This window comes from Caretta caretta, chromosome 2, assembly GCF_965140235.1.
Source record: "Caretta caretta isolate rCarCar2 chromosome 2, rCarCar1.hap1, whole genome shotgun sequence".
NCBI classification, from domain to species: domain Eukaryota; kingdom Metazoa; phylum Chordata; order Testudines; family Cheloniidae; genus Caretta; species Caretta caretta.
Genome location: NC_134207.1, coordinates 249,214,333 through 249,240,034, shown reverse-complemented (window position 1 = coordinate 249,240,034; position 25,702 = coordinate 249,214,333). Strand labels below are relative to the sequence as shown.

Below are 25,702 nucleotides of genomic sequence, written 5' to 3'. Positions count from 1 at the left end.
TATAAAGCAATATTCCATCATCACTTCATTTCGTCACCACTTAATACAGTGCAGGGTCCCAAGAAAGTTTTGAAAGGAAGGAAATTGAACACTTCAAATTGAGGAAAAAATAATCATGAACACCTTTGAAACTAACTGCTATGAGAATACCCTTTCCCCCCATATTACTGAATTTTAAACAGGAAGACCATAATCATGGATTATTTTAAACCTCAGTAACTGAAATTCATATAAATACTTTTCTTTATTTTTTTTTAAAATTCTTTCTCCCACTGAAGTGAATGGGAGGTTTCAAGCCTTTGAAGGCATATTGCTGTTTCACACATATACACACAATAGTAGTAGCTTACTAGACACGAGAGCTTATAAGGAACAGAATTTTCCATTCTGCAAAAATTTTCAATCACAATTTTTCATAGGAAGGAAAGGCAAGAAAAATTCAATTTCAGGAATACCAAAATGGATTTTTTCAGTTTGCCAGCTGCCCTGGTTCCTGCCTCCTGGATCAGCTGCCCAGCTTCCCAGCAGCATTCCATGTGGGCAGTTCGGGATCCCAGTCCTGTGAATAAAGTGACTGAAAACTGTTTTGCTGGAAAATTTTCAACCAGCTATTCTAGACACGATCCTTTCTTATACTAATATATTTTTTATCATTAAATCGTCATTGTTATATAATTTCTACATACTCTAAATGGAATATTAAGTGGCAATGGGCCATAAGACATTTAACCTACATATTTAGTTGGTTTCAGATCGAACCAGGATATTTAGATTTTCTAACTTTCTGCCCCTTCCACACACACACTTTTTTTTTGAAGAGATGGACAAGGAGGCAAAACAGACATGATGACTTTTATTATGCTTACTTCAGTCCTGGAACATCCAGAAGATTGGTCAGTCCTGTCCAATTAATTTCCAGAAGCTGTAAACAGGAGAAAAAAAATAAAAAGTTGTTCCCAGTGCTGAAGAAACAAAGCTGACAATCCAGCATTTTGATGGGTGGAAAGCTGATGGCTAGCTTCCAGGAAGCTATTGTTTTTAAACTAAAAAACACACTGATCCTATCATTAATCTCTAAATATCAACTGTACACATACAGTATCAGGAGGGTTCTAGACATGCCAAACCAACAACATATTACTATAACCCAGGGTGCCCAACCTGCAGCCCACCAGAGCATTCCATAAGGCCCATGGCCCGCTTCAACACACTATAACAGCCAATTCATTAGCATTTTGTCGTCATGTTTACATCATTTTAGTGTACGCTTGTGTAAATAGACAACATTATACATAGGTTGCTTCTATCTAAATACATACAAAACAAGCTGAACTTAAAATATAAATCAATGCAGGTGACTTTAAATCTTATTAAAGTATGTAGAATCTGTTTGGCCCACATAAGGTTGTGCTTAGATTTCTGTGACCCTCCTGTGAAATAAGGTTGGTCCTATAATCAGTGGTTTTCTCCTTTGGTCAAATATTCATACGTTCACTCTGCACATACTTCTTAACAAAGTGACTAATGAAAGACAACAGCATTGTGTCTACAAATAAAACAAGTTTCCTCAGTGGACTCAATATCAACTATAACCTATTACTGGAGTCAGGCGTCACTTTTTATTTACTTCTAGATAATAAAAACCTACCCTTTATATTTTTACTTTACAGTAGAACCTCAGAGTTATGAATAACTAAACAACTCGGGAAGGGAGTTGTTCGTAACTCTGAACAAAACGTTATGGGTCATTCAAAAGTTTACAACCGAACACTGACTTAATACAGCTTTGAAACTTTACTATGCAGAAGAAAAATGCTGCTTTCCCTTTTTTTTAGTAGTTTAAGTTTAACACAATACTGTACTGTCTTTGCTTCCCCCCACCTCCTCTCTGCTGCTGCCTGATTGTGTATTTCTGGTTCCAAATGAGGTGTGTGGTCAACTGGTCAGTTCTTAACTCTGGTCTTCGTAACTCTGAGATTCTACTGTAATCCACTGGACATTATGAAAAAATCTCTCATAAACCTGAGGTTCTTGAAAACTATGTTCAGAAAGTGAATTCCACATCTCTTCAGGCTTTCTGCTCTATTTGTTAGTATCTCTCCTTCTCAGTTGGCTAGTGACATACTTGAACAATGTTTGTAAATGCACCACCTCAATTTACAAGGTGAACCTTTGTGATGGAGTTTGCAGATTGCATACTAAACCCGAGCACAGCATAGAACAGTACTGGGCTAGGGAGGAGGGAGGGATAATTAAAAGGACTCTGGTGCTCTAAATTGAGTGGGTAACAGCACCAGGAAGTGAGACTGTGAAGCTGTGAAAGGAGCCTGGAGCTGTGAAAGGACTGGCTGCAGCATTCCCAAAGCTACTCTGGACGTGATGATCCAGATTCAGCTCTCTCTTCTTTGGGAGTTGTAAACTGAGTAGACTGTCTTGTCCCACTGACAGACTAACCTGATATTCCTGAGCCCATGACAATGCCCCAGAGGAGCCACAGCCTGGTAGGAAGTGACCGGGCGGGGAAGGCGGAGAGTATAACTTGGGGTGGACCAGCAAGTAGTCCAAACACTGTAATGCCCCTATAGGGCCCTAGGTTGGGAGGGACCCAGTAGAGCTTACTTCCTTACTCTGCAAAAAGAAAAGGAGGACTTGTGGCAACTTAGAGACTAACAAATTTTTTTGAGCATAAGCTTTTGTGAGCTACAGCTCACTTGATCGGATGCATTCAGTGGAAAATACAGTGGGGAGATTTATATACACAGAGAACATGAAACAATGGGTGTTACCATACACACTGTAATGAGAGTGATCAGGTAAGGTGAGTTATTACCAGCAGGAGAGTGGGGGGAAAAAACCTTTTGTAGTGATAATCAAGGTGGGCCATTTCCAGCGGTTGACAAGAACCTCTGAGGAACAGCGGAGGTGGGGGTGGAGGAATAAACATGGGGAAATAACCAGTTGGAGAACACTTCAATCTCTTTGGTTACTCGATTACAGACCTAAAAGTGGCAATATTACAACAAAAAAACTTCAAAAACAGACTCCAACAAGAGACTGCTGAACTGGAATTAATTTGCAAACTGGATACAATCGACTTAGGCTTGAATAAAGACTGGGAGTGGATGGGTCATTACACAAAGTAAAAATATTTCCCCATGTTTATTCCCCCCACCACCACCCCCGCTGTTCCTCAGACGTTCTTGTCAACTACTGGAAACGGCCCACCTTGATTAACACTACAAAAGGCTTCCCCCACCCCTCCCTCTCCTGCTGGTACTAGCTCACCTTTCCTGATCACTCTCATTACAGTGTGTATGGTAACACCCATTGTTTCATGTTCTCTGTGTATATAAATCTCCCTACTGTATTTTCCACTGAACGCATCCGATGAAATGAGCTGTAGCTCACGAAAGCTTATGCTCAAAAAAATTTGTTCGTCTCTAAGATGCCACAAGTCCTCCTTTTCTTTTTGCAGATACAGACTAACACGGCTGCTACTCTGAAACCTACCTTACTCTGCTGTACCTCTATTGTGACAGAACCCTAAGGGGAATAGAAGAACTACTCAGAAGGAATTGAGGCCTGCCACACACGAATCAGCCAGAGCCCTGTCTAGAATGACCAGACCAGAAAGAACTGTGGAGCCACTGCCTGACCACTAGGCCAGGGACTCTCAAACTGGGGGTCGTGACCCCTTAAGAGGTCACAAGGTTATTACATGGGGGTCGCAGCTGTCAGGCTCCACCCCAAACCGCCCTTTACCTCCAGCATTTATAACAGTGTTAAATATTAAAAAAGTGTTTTTAATTTCTAAGTGGGGGGGTCACACTCAGAGGTTTGTTGTGTGAAAGGGGTCACCAATACAAAAGTTTGAGAACCACTGCACTAGGCCAACTGGCTATCAGGCTGACCTGCTACCCCCCCATGCATGGACCTCTTTGTGGCATGCATTACCCCCATGGGAGAAGTTCTTCCCTAGATCTAGCTTGAGATTTACATGCCTTTTTATTTTTTACTATATAAATGTAGATGTTCTTATTGTTTATTTAAATACTTAACTCCTTTTGTGAATCTTACTAGGATCCTGACCTCAATGACGTTATGTGGCAGTGAGTTTAGGATTAATTGTGCCTTGTGTCAAAATATAATAATGGAAAGTAGTTATCTTTTCTTCTGTAGGTTCATGGGATACTGCATAAGTACATACTCTTGTAAAACTCTTGCTTATATGAACCTAAAAATGCAAAGAGCTAAGCAGATGAGTAAAGGAATTCTTGTATGCCAAGACGAAAAGAAAAATTTATAATGAATAATTGTAATTTTATATGTGGGAAAAACTAGGCAGAGAGAGTACATGACTTGTGCTGTGTTACACATTAAGTCTATGACAAGACAAATAACTAGAGCATATCCTGATTCCCACTCCTGTACTTTAACCACTAGAGTGTGCTTGCTATAGAAAGATATGGTAACTAAAATGAATAGTAGCCACAAGACTACAGTACAGTTATTCATCAATTACTACAGTGAGACTTTTTTCTCCAGTGCCTTATTATGACCATTACATGCACTTAGGCCACAATCCTGCAAACATGCACACAGGTGAGTAAATTTATGCACAAGTGGCCCCATAAAGTTCAGTGGGATTACTGGTCTGTGTAAAGCTACTCTGTTGTAAATGTTTGCAGGACTGGGGCCTAATTCTAAACATATTTTTCATTCAAATATCGTTCACTATCAAACGAGCTCTGAATGTAATAAATATAGAATCAAAATCATGCTTAGGAGACTACTAGTATAACCCTAATGGTTACTAAATTTTTATAGGTCATATTCTGAATCTATTAAATACAGCACGACTTAGACTAATACAGTGTACAATTGCTGCATCTTAATGTTTAATATTAAACGTCCACTTTATTACATGACTGTCATTCCTTAATTTTTAAAAGAATTAACCAATGGGTGGATTGCACTGGGACTAAACCCCAGAAAAATCTGAAAAAGGCAAGAGTCACTTACCCTAAGAAAAAATGTTCATAATGGCATCACACATTTAATAGAGGTTATAGGTCAAATGTTTATGCTAAATGATTTTAAAAGATTTTATTTTTATGCCATTTGGTGCTTTCTGTTATGCTTATTTTCTATCCATATGAACTATGCCTTTTCTCCTACATATAATACTCCTCCTGGGGGAATTCTGCACCATTGCAGGCTGCAGAATTCAATGTTCCCTGCAGATTTCTTTGCTTCCCCGCAGAATAATAACTTTTTGACAGGGAAGCAAAGGGAAGCTGCAAGATCAGTCACGTGCCCCTCCCCCGCAGTGCAGGCACACCTTTTTTGGTGCCCGAAGCAGCTGTTGGAGAGGTAAATCACTGCAGCTTAGGGGGTCGGGGCTGGGGATGCCCCAGCCAGTGCTGGGTCAGACCCACCCCCCTGCATCCGGACCTGCCCCTGCACCCCCACCTCACCAAGCCCCACCCCCCAGCCTCTCCCTGCTGCATCTGAACCCCCATCCCTGCACCAAGACCAAACCCTACCCCCTGCACTTGAACCCCCAACCTGATGAGCCCCAACCCCTATGCACCTGGACCATCCTGACAAGCCACCTACATCTGGATCCCCACCCCACCAAGCCCTACTCACCCAGCACCTGGACCCCACCGCTGAGTCCCCCACACCCAGACGCCCCCTCTCCTGCTGAGTTACAGACCCCCCACACCCAGACTCCCCCTGCTGAGACCCAACCACCTTCACCTGGACCCCCCTGCACAGTCCCATTGTCCCTGCACACAGAACCCAGCTGGGATGATTTAGTTGGGGATTGGTCCTGCTTTGAGCAGGGGGTTGGACTAGATGACCTCCTGAGGTCCCTTCCAACCCTGGTATTCTATGATTCTATGAACCCCGCAAAATGAGCCACTGTGCATCCAGATCCCCAACCCAACACCTGAACCCCCACTAAGCTGCCTGCACCCAGATTGCCCCACACAGTACCTTCTCACCCACACTTGGATCCCCCCATACTAAGCCCCTCCACACTTGGGTCCTGCCAGGCTGAAACTGCCTGCCCACACCTGGTGCGCCTGGCATAGAGGGGCAAGGCCCCAGGGTGTTTCTGGGGCAGGCCCAGCCCTTGCACTGTGTCAGGGTAGGGTGCAGCCTCACCACTGAGTCCGTGTCCCGGGGTGGGGTGGGGAGGGGGGAGCTGCAGGGTGATCTCCCACCTCTGCGCAGCCAGTGGCCTGTGCTCCCCACTGCCACGCTGGAGCCTCCACATATATTTATTGACAAATTTTGCAGAATTTTAAAATATTGTGCACAGAATTTTTAACTTTTTAGCACAGAATTCCCTCAGGAATACCCATTCATGATTTTATAGACCTCTATCATATCTCCCTTTAGCCATCTCTTTTCTAAGATGAACAATCCCAGTCTTCTTAATTTCTCCTCATATGGAAGCTGCTCCATACTCCTAATAATTTTTGTTGCCCTTCTCTGCACTTTTCCCAATTCTAATATATCTTTTTGAGGTGTGGGCATAGCATGGATTTATATAGTGGCAATATGATCTTTTCTGTCTTATTATCTATCCCTTTCCTAATGGATGCTAACATTCTGTTAGTTTTTTTGACTGCTGCTGCACTTTAAGCAGATGTTTTCAGAGAACTATCCATGATGATTCCACAACCTCTTTCTTACATGGTAGCAGCTAATTTAAACCCCATCATTTTGTGTGTATCGTCAGTATTATCTTTTCCAACCTGCATTACTTTGCACTTATAAATACAGAATTTCATTTGCCATTTTGTTGCCCAGTCACCCAGTTATGTGAGATCCCTTTCTAGCTCTTCGCAGCCAGCTGTGGATTTAATTATCTTGAGTAATTTTGTATTGTCTGCAAATTTTTCCACCTCATTGTCTACCATTTTCCAGGTAATTTATGAATATATTTAACAGCACTGGTCCCACTACAGATCCTTTGGGAACCTCACTGTTTACCACTCTCTACTGTAAAAACTGACCATTTATTCCTACCAGTTACTGATCCATGAGAGGACCCTCCTTCTTATCCCATGGCTGCCTACTTTGCTTAAGAGCCTTTGGTGAGGGACCTTGTCAAAGGGTTTCTGGAAGTCCATGTACATTATATCCACTGGATCACACTCGTCCACATGTTTGTTGACCCTCTCATAGAAATCTAATATTTTGGTGAAGCAGGATTTCCCTTTACAAAGGCCATGTTGACTCATCCACAACATAACCTGTTCACCTACGTGTCTGATAATTCTGTTGTTTACTATAGTCAACCAATTTGCCAGATATTGAAGTTAGGTTTACTGGCCTGTGATTGCCAGGAGCGCCTCTGGATCCTTTTAAAACAATCAACATTACTTTAGCTATCCAACAGTCACCTAGTACAGAGGCTGATTTAAGCAATAGGTTACATATCACAGTTAATAGTTCTGCAGTTTCATATTTGAGTTCCTTCAGAACTCTTGCGTGAATACCATCTGGTCCTGGTGACTTATTACTGTTTAATTTATCAATTAGTTCCAAAACCTTCTCTTTTGACATCTCAGTCTGGGACTGTTCCTCAGATTTTTCACCTAAAAAGAATGGTTCAGTGAAGATCGATGCAAAGAACTCATTTAGCTTCTCCACAACAGCCATGTCTTTCTTGAATGCTCCTTTAGCACCTTGATTGTCCACTGGCCCCACTGATTGTTTGGCAGGCTTCCTGCTTCTGTTGTACTTTAAAAAAAAAATTGCTGTCAGTTTCAGTATCTTTTGCTAGCTGCTCTTCAAATCCTTTTTTGGGCTGCCTAATTATATTTTTACACTTGACTTGCCAGATTCTATTTTCCTCTGTAGGATGTGACTTTGAATTTTTAAAAGATGTCTTTTTGTCTCTAACCACCTCTTTTATTCTGTTGTTTAGCCATGGTGGCATGATTTTTGGTCCTCTTACTGGTTTGTTTGTTTTTAATTTGGGATATTCATATAGTTTGAGCCCCTATTATGGTGTTTTTTAAAAGTTTCCATGCATCTTGCAGGCTTTTCATTCTTGTGACTGTTCCTTTTAGTTTCCATTTAACTATCCTCTTTATTTTTACTCCTTTTTTAAGTGACATGCTACTGTGGTGGGTTTCTTTTGGTATTTTCCTCTATAAATTTCTCAAACTCAGGCACTCTTTAATGGAAAATGTAAGTATCAAAAAGACTCATTCTTTTAGTAGTCATGCCAAAAAATAATAAAGTACTGAATTTAGGAGATACCATTTTTAACCAACCAGCATGGTGGGTCTAAAATTAGAAAGTATACAGTATCTTCAAAATTGCTCAGCAATGTAATTTCCTTCTCTGTCATCAGTTTATAAGACACACACAATTCCCTCTTTGTTTAGCTGAACTTAAGAGTACAAGCTGTTTCTCTGCAGCTAACATGACACTGAAAGGATCTTGTTCAGAATTTGTCACTCAGTGAAATGTTGCCAACAGCTGGAAGAAGGATGTAGCCTATCCACAACCCATTGCAACTGAGACAGGTGATACACTTTACAAACAAAAATTGGTACTCAGTCAATTTGCTGGCCTGCACAAGAATATTTCAGACATTGTAATAATTAGCTAGTGCACACTGCCACATCACATGTATTCCTATTTCAAACTCCCCGACCCTGCTGAAAAACCGATTTAACAATTTTTCCTTGAAAATAAATCAGATGTGAAATTTTACCTATATTCTGTAATGAAGGATAGCAAATAAAACTAACTTACTCTAAAATGTAGTGAAAAAGCTTCATATAGCAAGATTTTTGAATGACCACTGACCTGCCCCTTGGTTAACATTTTAATACAAGTATAGGAAAAATAGTTATCTGGAAACTTAAGAAGCCAGGGACTGTTCTAGAAGATGTGTTGCGATGGACAAACTGTAAAGTATCTGAATCACATACTCTACAAACTTTTTGCTACAATAGATAACTAGTACACACAATAGAACAGGTTTAGTTATAAAATAAATTTAAAATGGATATACACTGATGGGATCTAGCAACAGAGGCAATTCCAGAGTGTTTGGGGGATCATGTTACAAGACAACAGCGCCTGGAACACATTACTCAGTTTGATCTTGTGCTCATAGACATGAGCATATAGTGTTATATTACAGAAGAGGTCTAGGGTGAAATCCTGCTCCCAAAGTCAATAGGCATTTTGCCATTTACTTTAATGGGGAAAGGATTTCACTCCTGGGCTGTAATGTGATTCTGTAACATGTTTCTAATACCATTTAGTCTGCCTGCAAAAGGAATACCAAACCATCTTACAACACATTTAGGACACTACGATGTCATAACAATTCCCCACCATGGTAGGTTTGTCTTGGGAGACATGAGACAATACATATTATGGGTAAAAAAAAATTAAAAAGTGCTTAAATGATTCAGGAGCCTAAGTCCCTTTGACTTTCAATGGAAGCAAAATTAAAACATACTTTTAGAAATCTTTCTATTAGTTAAGCAATGGAGATAGTGTTTGGGCCCCAGTTGTGACTGACAAGCTTGTTCCAGCTAGCTAGCCTTCAACTAGCAAAACCTTTACATATGAAGCTTTCAATCCAACCTAGTAGTATAGTTTTTCTCCAGTCACCATATTCAGTTGTAGACCTATAACATTATGTGTCTCTGTTCTGATGCAACACCTTGGGTCAACACCAACTGTGAACTTTACCAAGTGATTAGCAGCTAAGAGATTAATCTTCATGTTTTAAATATTATTTCTAAATGAGTACAGAAGTCTAATAGTAAACAGAAGACCACCGCTGTGCCCCTTGGCTTATTGTGTAAAAGTAAAAGATAAGGCAAAGTACACTGTGCTAACTGTTAAAACTTTATAGTTCATTTTGTTTCTATTATTCACTCTAAATGAGAAAATCCATAGTTTTCCTCCCAGGTTCTACTTCATTTGTCACCTTAAATATTTGATATTTCTTATACTTATAGTATTCAGGTGTTGAAAAAACATACTTTTAAAAACCTGTATTTTGAACTTCAACTACTTAACATAGTGTGCCCTTTAAAGTCAGCCTAGCAAAATCATCATGGAAGTTGGCAAAGTTCCCAAGTTTTCTTCAGCCAAAGAGGTAGCCTTCAGAAAATGGAAATTACGTAGAGAAAGCTCCCAGTTTCCACATATACCTGGCATGATAGTATTAAACATATTTATCTATTATCTGAAAAAAGAGGTGCACAGATGAAGCAGAAAATTTGCAAATGATCAACCCAAATTTTCTCTTAAGAGAATGATTTTGATGAAAGTATGATGCATGTAGAAAAGTGAGGTGAATGGGTAGGGTGTTGACAGATGAAATTCACATATCTATTCAGGGGACACCATCATAGGGCCTAATCACATTAGCCACACTATCAGAGGCTCATTCACCTGCACATCTACCAATGTGATATATGCCATCATGTGCCAGCAATGCCCCTCTGCCATGTACATTGGTCAAACTGGACAGTCTCTACGTAAAAGAATAAATGGACACAAATCAGACGTCAAGAATTATAACATTCAAAAACCAGTTGAAGAACACTTCAATCTCTCTGGTCACTCGATTACAGACCTAAAAGTTGCAATTCTTCAACAAAAAGACTTCAAAAACAGACTCCAACGAGAGACTGCTGAACTGGAATTAATTTGCAAACTGGATACAATTAACTTAGGCTTGAATAGAGACTGGGAGTGGATGGGTCATTACACAAAGTAAACTATTTCCCCATATTTATTCCACACCCCACACCATTCCTCAGACGTTCTTGTCAACTGCTGGAAATGGCCCACCTTGATTATCACTACAAAAGGTCTCTCTCCCTCCCTCCCCCCGCTGGTAATAGCTTCACCTTTCCTGATCCCTCTCGTTACAGTGTGTATGGTAACACCCATTGTTTCATGTTCTTTATGTATATAAATCTCCCCATTGTATTTTCCACTGAATGCATCTGAGGAAGTGAGCTGTAGCTCACGAAAGCTTATGCTCAAATAAATTTGTTAGTCTCTAAGGTGCCACAAGTACTCCTTTTCTTTTTATGAAATTCAGTGTAACAAATTAAAGATATTGTACATTGGAAGTAATTTAAGTAGTCACACACACTGCTGGATTCTAAATTAACTGTAACCATGCGGGGAGGGGGTGGGGGGAATAAAAAAAGACATAGGTGCCACTGCAGATAGCTCCAGGAACACTTCTGCTCTATCAAGTGCCACAGGTATGAATGGAGTATAAGACCTTGAATGGATCAGCATGTGCAACAGCAAAGAAAAAAAGCACACAGAAGGTTACAATATATACTGAGCACGACAGTAAGTAATTTTGAAGAGAAGTATAATGTTGTTATATCCGGGAGGAGTTGAAGGACCTATCTAGTGGGGACCCACAGGGGTCAGCCTTGGTGTGACAGATATGGCAATTTCCTGTAGTAACTTTGTAAAACCTTACTGAATTAAGTTTAAATATCTTGAGGCTGTTATGAACTTATAACCACAGAAAAACTCTTGGATGGTGTCTGAAGGACTGTCTCCTATCATAGTCCTTCCTGCAGCTGGGGGAGGGGTGACTTCAGATAGGCTTATTAGCATGCCTGTAGGTTCATCTACTCTTCTAGAACGCTTCCACATTAAGAATAAATGTTCTTGCTTATAAAGAGCTGTGTGGGAACTTATAACTGCTGGCAACTACATTTGTTCATCGCCTCCAAAGAGAAAGCAAAGCACAGATGTTTGCTTATTTAGGCTTTCTGGCTTGCTGGGAATAGGCAGGGAACTGCAGCCTGGAAAACTCCCCATCAGTAGGGAGAGAGACAAGGGTCTCCATCAAAGAGAGATGATGACTGAGGAGCTGGATCCTAGAGCGGGTACCCTTGAGGGACCGGAGAAGGGGGAATACAGGTGCAGTTGCCGTAAACATCTGAGTCTGGTATTATTCAATATTTTAATGACTTGATGGAGTTGAAATAGGATTATAAAATCTGAGGATGACACCAAGCTGGCAGGGGTTGCAACCACTTTGGAGGACTGGATTAGAATTTAGAAGGACCTTGATAAATTGAAGAACTGGTCTGAAACTAACAAGATGAAATTCAGCAAAGACAAGTGCAAGGTACAACATTTAGGAAGGAAAAATCAAAAGCACAAATACAAAATGGGAAATAATTGGCTAAGCAATAGTACTGCAGAACATGATCTGCGGATTACAGCAGACCACAAACTGAATATGAAGCACAATCTGATGCAGCTGCGAAAAAGGCAAGTATAATACTGGAGTATATTAATGGGAGTGTTGTATGTAAGACACAGGAGGTAAATTGTTCCACTCCACTTGGCATAGGTGAAGCCTCAGCTGGAGTAGCATATCCAGTTTCAGCACGACACTTTAAGAAAGAAGTGGACAAACTGGAAAGAGTCCAGAGGAAAGCAATAAAAACTATAAAAAATGTTAAGAAAATGAAGGTTACTTACCTGTAACCGAGCTTCATTAACATCGACTCTGCATATTCACACTCATGGGATGCTCCAGCCGGTGCACCCTGAACCATAAAATTCCAGTTAGCAGCAGCCATTGGAGTGCTCATGCGCCTCCTTTACCCCTCCCTTCAATGAACATTGAGTGTTCCAGAGCAAGGGTTTAAAAGGGGTGTGGGGCTCCAGCCATCTCAGTTCCTTCACCCACAACCCCAAGCCCTTTGGCACGTAGGACTCCAAGGTAGTGGGAAAGGCAGGCGGGGAGTGTGAATATGCAGAGTCCATCTCAAAGAACCTCCGTTACAGGTAAGTAACATTCATTTCTTCTTCAACAGTCCTCTACGTATTCCAACTCATGGGATAAATTAATAAGCAGTACTCTGACTCAGGATAGTGGGACCATGGAGTCCCAATTAAATAAGGATGGCAGGACTGTCTTGTCAAATTTTGAATCAGATCTAGATTCTAAATTGAAAGAACAGTGTTTAGTAAAGGTGTGAACAGAACTCTGTGTTGCTGCTCCATATATCTCTGTTAGAGAAAAGTGTCCAGAAGAAGAAGCCACAGAGGCTGCCTTTGATCTAGTAGAATTGTTCTAAATTCTTGAGGAAGGGGTAACCTTTTCAATTTATAAGCTTCAATAATACATAATATAGCCCATCCTGAAAACATTTGCACAGAAATAGCTTTTCCCTTGTTCTTCCTTTCATAAGCCATAAATAATTTTGGGACTGTCTAAATTGTTTTGTCTGGTCTAAATGAAAGGCTAAAGTGCTTCTAAAATCCAGAGTATGTAATTTAGCTCCACCATCCCGAGTATGATGTTTGGGGGGAAAACACGGTAAAATTATAGACTGGTTTATGTGAAAATTGGAGGCCATTCTTGGTAATAACCTAGGGTGCATACAAAGAACTAAAAACTGGGAATGGTGGATCTGCCATAACGTATGTAATTCACTCATATGTCTTGCAGAAGTGACTGCTCTAAAAAATACTGTCTTTATAGATCACTGAAATAAAGAACAACTCTCCAAAGGTTCAAAAGGGCTAAGGACATTTCATCAATTGTAATAGCATTAAATTAAGACCCCAAGATGGCATATGACATCTTATTGAAGGGTTCAAGTTATTATGGTTTTTTAAGAACCTCTTAATGACATCATTTGTAAAAACTGATTAGCCCTCCGCAGGTACATGGTAGGCTGATATGGTTGAGAGATGAACCTTCACTGAAGACAATGAAAGAACTGCTTTCTTAAGATACAACAAATATTCTAATATATAATCAACTGGTGCTGTATACGGATATCATACACTGAAATCCACAATAAAAACCTTTTGCATTTACAACTATAACATTTCTACATAGACTTTTTCCTGGAATGTAAAACAACTTTTTTTCTAGCTGTCACAGAATCCTATTCCCCATGTTGTTAAATGAATAGACTGAAGATATGGAGGATCCCAGGTTGTTGCAACAAGTCTGGTACCAGTGGCAGAGGCTCCATTAGTCCTCTAGACAGGCAAATTAATTCCAGATACCAGTGTTTTCTGGGCTATGCTGGTGCTGTTAAAACTACCTTGTCTGGTCTTAACTTGTTTATCACTCTCTGAATGAGGGAAAAGGGGGGAAATGCATACAGTAAGCGCTGACTAGTGTATTAAAAAGTCATCCGATATTAAGTCCCTTTCTCTGTCTGCTTTTGTGCAAAATTTCTGACACTTCCTGTTGCTACTGGATGTAAAAAGATAAATTATTGGATTCCCCATAATCTGATGAAATGTGTAACTATTTTGTCCTTCACAAACCACGCATGCATCTGTTATTTCAACCCACTCAGATAAATTGCAGGGGTGTTTTATTCCCCGGCTACATGGATTGCTATTGCACGAACATCGAGTTCTATACACTATTTCCAAAGATTATTTGCATCCATTTATAATTGTAGGGAATGAGCCTACCCTTGCTTGCTCAGATAACATAGTTCCATCATAGTTCCCCTCCCCCGTCTGACCTGAGGTAGAAGTGACTTAAGAGACAGTCTGATTGCTCTCAGCTGTAATATCCCGATATGTAGGTTCTTTTCTTTTGGTGACCAATAAGATCAGGCTAACAAATTATTCCTCAAATGTGCTCTCCAGTGTAGATGCATCAGAGGTATTACTGACAGCACAGGCAAACTGAAAAATGTACTCTTCATTACTTTTTGAGTACACGTTAATGATGCCAACACCTGCTGTGGGATTACTATTTTGCAATGCATGCTGTCATAAATATAAAGGGAAGGGTAACCATCTTTCTGTATACAGAACTATAAAATCCCTCCTGGCCAGAGGCAAAACCCTTTTACCTGTAAAGGGTTAAGTAGCTAAGATAACCTCACTGGCACCTGACCAAAATGACCAATGAGGAGACAAGGGGGGGGGGGGGAGACGACACAAAGGGTCTGTCTGTCTGTGTGATGCTTTTGCCGGGAACAGATCAGAAATGCTCTTCAGAACTTCTGTTAAGTAATCTAGCTAGAAATGTGTTAGATTTCCTTTTGTTAAATGGCTGGTAAAATAGGTTGTGCTGAATGGAATGTATATTCCTGTTTTTGTGTCTTTTTTTTGCAAAGGTATAATGATGCCTCAACCTCTCCGGCAAAGCTCATGCAAGGCCACAGAATCGGAAATTACATTGGATTCACCAACAGGATGTTAAACTCAATGTAGTTCTCAATGTAGGCAGGGACTGTTGTACTTAACACAGCTTTAGATGGTCAGGGTTAACCCATGGTAATGCCTGTACTTTGGAAGTATTCACTTAGGCCATCCCAACTTTAACCTATCAAATGCATGAATTAAAAGATGTAAGTTATACTGCTAAAACATTACAAAGACCTCTTTTACTTTTCTAAATGATATAAATTAATGTAATTCTAAAGAATACTATTTATTGCAATGATTCTCAGACCGTGGAGCTCTTCCAGATATTCCATGGAGCACCTCTGTAACAAAAGGTGACATACTGTGTCCGTAAGTAATGTTGTAGCCCAGTACAATTTAAAAAAATGTTTCCAGAGGGTTTTTGTTGACCAATTCAAACATATCAAACAACCTACTAACCCCATCCCTCTGCATCCTGCATGAGAGTTTTATAGTCTTCTTTGTCAGACATCTCTTTGGTATGAATGTGACCCTGGATAAAATTTTCAAAAGTGCCTAAATCACTTATGTCCAGATTTCAAAGGTATTTAGGTATTGCTACATTCAGTGTTCCAACGCTTAAGTCTCTTTTTCAAAAGGATTTTAGGCATTTAAGAGCCTAAATCCCACTGGCTGTCAAAAGAGATTTAGCCTCCTAAGTGTCTAAACCCCTTCTGAAAATGAGACTTAGGCATTGTAACACTGAGTGCAGCAATGTCTAAATACCTTAAAAGTGTGAGTCTTAGGAACCTGAGTCCCATTCACATAGCCAATTTTGTAAATTCCACGCAAATTCAAATTTGCCACCACTACCAAAATTGAAGTGGTAGCAGACAGGAGGACAGGACCAAACTGCAAAGTGGACTATCTCTCCTGATAGTACTTGATTTAGTAAAAATACATGTAAAGCCCTATACCCAGAGGGAGGAAATAAACAGATAAAAATGGAAGGATGTTATCTATCAACTGCATCTTCTCTATTAAAAGCAAATGTATTTGTATTCGGTCTTCTTTCATTTTTTAAAAATATATATAACCTACTATTCTAGTTGCTGCAGAAAGGTGAGCGACTGGGAAAGGAATTTGAACTTAAGAAGCATGTCACTCTGTCATGAATTTACAGAATGACTATAAACAGACCTAATTAAAAAAAAATCAGGATAACTAACTGATTACACCATATTTTATTCTTCTACATTTGGTGTAGATGAGCTGAATTTAGCTTTTCAGGGAAAGGTGAAATATATAGTGTGACAGGGTCAGGCCAGATGGCTACAGAAGAGTAACAGAAGGCAGATATATTAGCCCCAGGTTAAGTAAGTCCCTTTTCCCTGGGTAAGGTAACAGGGAAGGTTCCAGAACAATCAGGAACCTTCTGGAGACAATTAAGACAGACAGGCTGATTGGCTGCAGGTGTTCTAATCAAGAAGCTGCTAGAATCAATTAAGGCAGGCTACTCAGGGCACCTGGGTTTAAAAAAAAGAAAAGGAGTACTTGTGGCACCTTAGAGACTAACCAATTTATTTGAGCATAAGCTTTCGTGAGCTACAGCTCACTTCATCGGATGCATACTGTGGAAAGTATAGAAGATCTTTCTAAGGTGCCACAAGTACTCCTTTTCTTTTTGTGAATACAGACTAACAAGGCTGTTACTCTGAAACCTGGGTTTAAAAAAGGAGCTCACTTCAGTTTGTTGTACGCGTATAAGGAGCTAGGAGAAAGAGGCGCTAGGAGCTGAGAGTGAGAATGCATACTGTTGGAGGACTGAGGAGTACAGCATGATCAGACACCAGGAGGAAGGTCCTATGGTGAGAATAAAGAAGGTGTTGGGAGGAGGCCATGGGGAAGTAGCCCAGGGAGTTGTAGCTGTCACACAGCTGTTCTAGGAGGCATTCCACAGGGCCCTGGGCTGGAACCCGGAGTAAAGGGCGGGCTCGGGTTCCCCCCAAACCTCCCAACTCCTGGTCAGACACAGGAGGAGTTGACCTAGACTGTGGGTTCACGAAAACGGCCAAACTGAGGGCTGCCTTGAAGCTCCAAGGTGAGCAAATCTGCTAATAAGTGCAAGACCCACCAAGGTAGAGGAGGAACTTTGTCACAATAGTTAAATAAGCTCATTCATGAAGTGTACATTCAGTAACTCCTCACTTAACGTCCTCCCGCTTAACGTTTTGAAGTTACGTCGCTGCTCCATTAGGGAACATGCTCGTTTAAAGTTGTGCAATGCTCCCTTATAACGTTGTTTGGCTGCCTGCTCTGTCCACTGCTTGTAAGATTCTGTGGAAGAGCAGCGACTTTACAAAGGAGCACTGAACAAGTTCCTCTTCTCCGTCTCCTCCCCCACCTTAGGACTTTCTGGGAGGGAGGGGGACCTGGTATGCTCTGGAGAGGAGGTGGAGTGGGGGTGGGAAGAGGTGGGCCTGGAGTGGAGCGGAGACAGGAAGAGGCAGGCCTGGAGCATCCCCCGGCAAAGTTGGTGCCTGTTCTTCTGGGGGGAAGCTGCTGCTGCGCAAGGTGCTTCCTAGTGTCCTTGCCTGCAGCAGGCTGTGCCTGTGTGTGGTAAGCCAGGGGTACCTCCCAACCACAGTACAGTACAGTATATAATGCTTTTTGTCTGCCCCCCCCCCCCAAATTTCCTTGGAACCTAACTCCACGCATTTATATTAAATCTTATGGGAAATTTGGATTTGTTTAACATTGTTTCACTTAAAGTTGCATTTTTCAGGAACATAACTACAACATTAAGTGAGGAGTTACTGTAGTCATACAAAAAAACCCATTATGATTCCTGACTCACCTTTCTGCTCTATTACACAAGATTCCATTTTAATTTTTTGGCATTAAGGCACATCAGATTTAAAAGAAAAAGCTAGGTTCAGAATATAAGAACATTTTAAAAGATTATTTTCTTTTTTAAAAGATGCATATGCAAACATATTTGAAATGCATATTAGCCTCACCAACAAATCTAGTTTTTAAAATATGTTTTATTAGAAAGTATGAAGTGGGAACTCCTTCAGCTGAAAAAACAAAAAAACCCCAAAAACTATGCATTGTTCAGGAAAGTGGTAGAAGACTCTGGCAAACTCATTAGATAAGTATGTTCAGAATTATTAATTTAGGCTGTGTTGCCTTATATAGTCATCAAGGCAGCAAAGAGATGATACAGAGTGAGTGGAACTATTGCCAGTTACTTTAGATTGGAAAATATGAGAACAAAATCCATCGCTAGTTGCCAACTAATTCCTCCTCTGCTCCCCTAACAAATAAAGTGAAGGAAAACTTTTCTTGGCTACAGCCACTCCATTTCTAAATGGTGGAAAGGATTTTGTTATAGAACTTCACTACTATACTAAAAGTTATTTTAGATCCTGCTGCAGAAGATTAACACACAAATATTGAAGAAGATACAGTGGGAAAGAAATCTTGTAATAAAACAAAAAACATTACTACTTAGCAGTAATAAACCTGCTATATAAAAGTTATTTTATGAGTCGATTGTTTTTTGGACAAGTGCTATTCAGTAGGGGTAGGACTGACTCACTGGCAGAGTCTCAAGGTATTAGTAGGATCTGACATTTTCAGGAATGTTATGGTTATTCACAGTATTTCTGATTTTCATACTCTATTCCACCTGCAGTCCTAAGTCAATTAAATCTAGACTTTAAAATAAATTTCAAAATGTAGGGGACCAGTCTAGATTTGATTTTGACAAATAGGTAGGAACTGGCTGAGAATCTGAAAGTGGAAGGCAGCTTAGGTGAAAGAGATCATGAAATGGTAGAGTTAATGATTCTAAGGAATGGTAGGAGGGAAAACAGCACAATAAAGATAATGGATTTCAAGAAGGCAGACTTTAGCAAACTCAGGGAGTTGGTAGGTAAGATCTCATTGGAAGCAAGTCTAAGGGGGAAAACAGTTCAAAAGAGTTGGCAGTTTTTCAAAGAGACATTATTAAAGGGTCCAAGAACAAACTATCCCACTGTATAGGAAAGTTAGGGAAGTATGGCAAGAGACCATCCTGGCTTAACCAGGAGATCTTCAATGATCTGAAACTCAAAAAAGAGTCCTACAAAAAGTGGAAACTAAGTCAAATTACAAGGGATGAATATAAACAAATAACACAAGTATGAAGGGACAAAATCAGAAAGGTCAAGGCATAAAATGAGATTAAACTAGCTAGAGACATAAATGGTAACAAGAAAACATTCTACAAATACATTAGAAGCAAGAGAAAGACCAAGGACAGGATAGGTATATTACTCAATGTGGGGGGGAAATCAATAACGGAAATAGCACAAGTGTTAAATGACGTTTTTGTTTCAGTTTTTACCAAAAAGGTTCATAGAGATTGAACTTCTAACATAGTGAATGCCAGTGAAAATGACGTAGGATCAGAGGCTAAAAATTGAGGAAGAACAAGTTAAAAATTACTTAGACAAGTTAGATGTCTTCAAGTCACGAAGGCCTTATGAAATACATCCTAGAATACTCAAGGAGATGACTGAGGAGATATCTGAGCCATCAGCAATTATCTCTGAAAACTCATGGAAGATGGGAGAGATTCCAGAAGACTGGGAAAGGGAAAATATAGTGCCAATCTATAAAAAGGGAAATAAGGACAACCCATGGAATTACAAACAAGTCTGCTTAACTTCAGTATCTGGAAAGATAATGGAGCAAATAATTAAGCAATCAATCTGCAAACACCTAGAAGATAATAAGGTAATAAGTAACAGTTAGCATGGTTTTGTCAAGAACAAATCATGTCAAACCAACCTAACAGCTTTCTTTGACAGGGTAACAAGCCTTGTGGATAGGGGAAAAGCAGCAGATGTGGTAAATCTTGACTTTAGTAAGGTTTATGATACTGTCTCCCATGACCTTCTCGTAAACAAACTAGGGAAATACAACCTACATGGAACTACGAAAAGGTGGGTGCATAACTGGTAGGAAAACCATTCCCAGAGAGTAGTTATCAATGGTTCACAGTCGAGCTGGAAGGGCATATCAAGTGGGATCCTGCAGGGATCAGTTCTGGGTCTGATTCTGTTCAATATTTTCATCAATGATTTAGATAATGGTATAGAATACATTTATAAAATTTGCAAATAATACCAAGCTGTGAGGGGTTGCAAGTGCTGGGAGGATAGGATTAAAATTCAAAATCATCTGGACAAAGTGGAGAAATGGTCTGAAGTATATAGGATGAAATTCAGTAAGGACAAATGCAAAAGTACTTCACTTAGGAAGAAACAATCAACTGAAAACATACATGGGAAATGACTGCCTAGGAAGGAGTACTACAGAAAGGGATCTGGGGGGTTATTGTGGATCTCAAGCTAAATATGAGTCAACAGTGTAACACTGTTGCAAAAAAAGCAAACATCATTCTGGGACGTATTAGCGGGAGTGTTGTAAACAAGATATGAGAAGTAATTCTGCTGTACTCCATGCTGATTAGGCCTCAACTGGCATTTTGTATCTAATTTTGGGCACCACACTTCAGGAAAGATGTGGACAAATTGGAGAAAGTGCAGGGAAGAGCAACAAAAATGATTAAACGTCTACAAAACATGACCTATGAGGGAAGATTGAAAACACTGGGTTTGTTTAGTCTGGAAAAGAGAAGACTGAGGGGGGACATGATAACAGTTTTCAGGTACATAAAAGGTTGCTATAAGGAGGAGGGAGAAAAACTGTTCTCCTTACCCTCTGAGGATAGAGCAAGAAGCAATGATCTTAAACTGAAGCAGGGGCAGTCTGGGTTGGACATTAGGAAAAATGTCCTAACTGTAAGAGGGGTTAAGCACTGGAATAAATTGCCTAGGGAAATTGTGGAATCTTCATCACTGGAGATTTTTAAGAGCAGGTTAGACAAACACCTGGCAGGGATGGTCTAGATAACACTCTTAATCCTGCCATGAGGGCAGCAGACTGGACTAGATGACCTCCTGAGGTCCCTTCCAGTCCTACGATTCTATGCCAGTTCTGTTTCCTATAATCAAGAGCACCGTTATTCTCATTCTAGCGCATAGGTGTCCACTATCTCTAAAACACTATAGTTCACCCCAAGTGGCAATTTTTTTTTTTTCAAATGAGACTTCAGCTAAGGCCCAGGGGAATGCAGAACGAACTACAATCTGAAGGAGATTTGTACCAGACTGTGCCTGTTCTGAGAATAGAGTGCTTCACTGTCTATCTGGCACCTTTTACAAGAACTAAATGGGCATGTACAGACAGAATTTGGTGGGGGGATTTAGCCATGTGAATCTCAACTGCTAGATCTTGAGTCTCTAAAAGATATGTACTACTCTGGCATCATGTCACTCATAAAGTGACCTACACCTTTTAGGAAGGGATTTTAATTGGGATTTGCATCTAATTTAAAATCTTAACTCAAAGGATTTGCATTTACATCACCTGTTAGACAAGTAGCCCTGAGCTAACATGAACAAAGGCTCCCATGTGACATCCCTTGTGATAAATTGGTATATAGTCATGTAGAGCCAGAAGCAGGATATAGGCCATTCATGTCTGAACAACTCAATAACTCTTCCATTTCTATCCTCTACACACTTACATTTTTCATGCCAAAGGATAAAAATGCTCCCAAAACCAACAGAACCCCCCTAAATCCCTACACTTTTACTCATTTTGGAGAGGGAGTTCATTGTGGGGAGAAATAGAAATAAATTTCCTGACCTCCCACAAAAAGGCAGTCATAGAATCATAGAATATCAGGGTTGGAAGGGACCCCAGAAGGTCATCTAGTCCAACCCCCTGCTCAAAGCAGGACCAATTCCCAGTTAAATCATCCCAGCCAGGGCTTTGTCAAGCCTGACCTTAAAAACCTCTAAGGAAGGAGATTCTACCACCTCCCTAGGTAACGCATTCCAGTGTTTCACTACCCTCTTAGTGAAAAAGTTTTTCCTAATATCCAATCTAAACCTCCCCCACTGCAACTTGAGACCATTACTCCTCGTTCTGTCATCTGCTACCATTGAGAACAGTCTAGAGCCATCCTCTTTGGAACCCCCTTTCAGGTAGTTGAAAGCAGCTATCAAATCCCGCCTCATTCTTCTCTTCTGCAGGCTAAACAATCCCAGCTCCCTCAGCCTCTCCTCATAAATCATGTGTTCCAGTCCCCTAATCATTTTTGTTGCCCTTCGCTGGACTCTCTCCAATTTATCCACATCCTTCTTGAAGTGTGGGGCCCAAAACTGGACACAGTACTCCAGATGAGGCCTCACCAATGTCGAATAGAGGGGAACGATCACGTCCCTCGATCTGCTCGCTATGCCCCTACTTATACATCCCAAAATGCCATTGGCCTTCTTGGCAACAAGGGCACACTGCTGACTCATATCCAGCTTCTCGTCCACTGTCACCCCTAGGTCCTTTTCCGCAGAACTGCTGCCTAGCCATTTGGTCCCTAGTCTGTAGCTGTGCATTGGGTTCTTCCGTCCTAAGTGCAGGACCCTGCACTTATCCTTATTGAACCTCATCAGATTTCTTTTGGCCCAATCCTCCAATTTGTCTAGGTCTTTCTGTATCAATTTCTAGTCAATTTCTTCCAAATACAAAACTAAAATTCTTTTAAATTCCAGTCATCCAATGTTGCCTACATGTAGCAATATTACGTGACTCCACCCCCTTATCTTATCAATTTATCCTTGAAATATTTCCTTAACATTTTTTACATATACCTCTGCAATTTTCACCCATATTCCCTTTTACTAGGCATTAATTGTTTGTCCCAGACGGATGAAACGATCTGTAAAGGATGACTTCGTAGCTATATGAGCTGTAAGTCTCCTCAAACAGAACATCTCTAACCAATCTAGGTGTAGTAGCATCAGTTGCTCTAAGGCTTTTCCTAGAATGAAAATGTACAAATGCTATCTGATTTGCAAACTTGCCCTGGAGGATATTTTAGCGTCCTGTGAACAAAGAATTCTAGAAAATGTTTATTGAGACAACGACAAACATTCAGATTCAGAATAGGATAGAAAAAACTATATTCTATTTATGTCAAAGGAAGAAATGGTGAAAAGGATAAATGGAGAGGCAGTTCTAAGCACAATTCCCAAACCTGAGCCATTCTTTTTAGGTGACAGATCTGAGGAACTGTCCCAGATTGAGGTACCATTAGAGAGTGTTCTGACAGGTTGGATCAGAGAAACCCCCTGGGAGCTGCCACCTGATGTGCCAAAACTACTTCTGCCCCTGCTTTCCCTACCAGCTTAGGACTCCAGCACCCTGTCTTGCTGAGCAAGACACACCATTTTGCTCCAACACAGACCCAGGGTCTGAACCACGTACCCCAAAGCTGCAGACTTAACTGAAAGCAAGTTAAGAAGTGTTCCTGCCTTTAACACTCAGATGCCCAACTTCCAGTGGGGTCCAAACCCTAAATAAATCCTTTTTACCCTGTATAAAGTTTACCTTATACAGGGTAAACTCATAAATTGTTCACCCTCTATAACACTGATAGAGAGATATGCACAGCTGTTTGCACTCCCAAGTATTATTAATTAACCCGGAGTATGTATTAAGTAAAAAAGTGATTTGATTAAATACAGAAAGTAGGATTTAAGTGGTTCCAGTAGTAACAGACAAAACAAAGTGAATTACCAAGTGAAATAAAATAAAACATGCAAGTCTAAGTCTAGTACAGTAATAAAACTGAATACAGATAAAATTCTCACCCAGTAAGTTTCCTTTTACAGACTAGTCTCCTTCTAGTCTGGGTCCAGCAATCACTCACACCACCTGTAGTTACTATGCTTTGTTCCAGTTTCTTTCAGGTATCCTTGGGGGTGGAGAGGCTCTCTCTTTAGCCAGCTGAAGACAAAATGGAGGGGTCTCCGGGGGTTTAAATAGACTTTCTCTTGTCGGTGGAGACCCCCTCCTCTCTCCTATGCAAAGCCCAGCTACAAAATGGAGCTTTGGAGTCACCTGGGCAAGTCACATGTCCATGCATGACTGAGTTCCTTACCAGCCAGCCACATTCCTGGGAAATCCCAGATGTGGACTGGCGTCTCCAAGTTCATTGTTGGCTTAAGAGCTTCTTGACTGGGCACTTACTGAGAATAGTCTTTTCTCAGGAAGCTGACCAACTGCTTCACTAAAACCTACTCAGAATCAAACAAGTATGCAGCCAATATTCATAACTTTGACTACAAAAATAATACATGCATACAAATAGGATTAATAGATTCAGTAGATCATAATCTTTACAGAGATATGTTACATGGCATATGTAGCATAAAACACATTCTAGTTATGTCAGATATACATTCATAAGTATATTTCCATAAAGCCTTATGGGGGGCACCATCACAGATGTTTTGGAACAAATTGATAAATTAAACACCAACAAGTCACCAGGATCAGATGGTATTCACCCAAGAGTTCTGAAGGAACTCAAAAATGAAATTGCAAAACTACTAACTGTAGTTAAAGTCAGCCCTGAATGTTAACAGATTTGAAACAACAACTTTACTCAATTTAAGGAAACATACCTGCTTTTGCAAATATAGACTCCTGCTAGCTGTACATCTTTTTGATGTGTGAATACACAATATGAATTGGTTTTGGCTCAATAAAATCAAAAGAAGTGTCTATTTTCATTGTTGTTTGTATGGTGCAGAGACATCTTGAATAGACAAGTGCCTGGAGAAATGGTAGATTTCTAAAATGTGATTGCACCAACAGTCTGATTTCGAATACAGAAATCAGATTTAAAAATATGTAAAAAAAAATCTGACTAACAGGAAAGGTGTTATGTAAATGTTATTGTTCTAAGACCTGTGAATCTAATTTCACTATGAATATAATTCCAAGGTTAAAAAAAAAAGTCTTGCCACTAAAGGCACTGCAACTTTTGCTAGGTTGATAGTCAAACCTTCTAGATAATGTCCTGTGATAAGGTAAGTCCAGGGAATTCTTGTGATGCATAAAGAGTCCTCATGCTTCAGTCTCTTTCCATCATAAAATCAGAAGACCTCATTCATTCTTACTATTCTTATTATACACTAGGCAAAAAGCAGAGCAATGATTCATAGCTAGATTTTTTTACTTACGGGTTTCCTAAGGAAAAAAATAGATAGCGCTCCAATTAAGGGCATGTCTCCAATCAGTGGTTCCAGGATAACCCTCATAGTACCATGAATCTGAAAAAGGGAAAAAAAAAATAAAAGGATAATGTAATTCACTCCAACCAATATAGGTACTTTATGTAGATTAAGTGCACCCAGTAGAAAATACACACACAACTATGTTTTTGAAAGTCTTTCATTACGGGTGAGTTTATGCAAGTGCAGATGGCCCTATATGCCACTGAAGTCTAACTAAAGCCCTTAACAAGGGGGAGTTAAGTGGTACATAGGTCTTTGTGCAAGTCCTCTGTAAATGGACGCATTCACACTAAATTGTGTTACGTCACACTAGCATACTTTTGATTTATATACAATTGATG

At 40.2% G+C, this 25,702-nt stretch overlaps 1 protein-coding gene across 4 annotated transcripts in view; it reads right to left on the bottom strand.

The window, feature by feature from the left end:
• Positions 1–25,702, bottom strand: part of ESYT2 (extended synaptotagmin 2) — a 130,144-nt gene that overhangs the window by 44,970 nt on the left and 59,472 nt on the right. For all 4 annotated transcript variants that reach the window (XM_048837635.2, XM_075125987.1, XM_048837636.2 and 1 more), the window contains exons 6-7: positions 25,308–25,397; positions 867–922 (exon numbers count right to left, since the gene is read on the bottom strand). In XM_048837635.2, the coding sequence (XP_048693592.1) occupies positions 867–922; positions 25,308–25,397 (146 nt within the window). The remainder of the gene's footprint in view (positions 1–866; positions 923–25,307; positions 25,398–25,702) is intronic.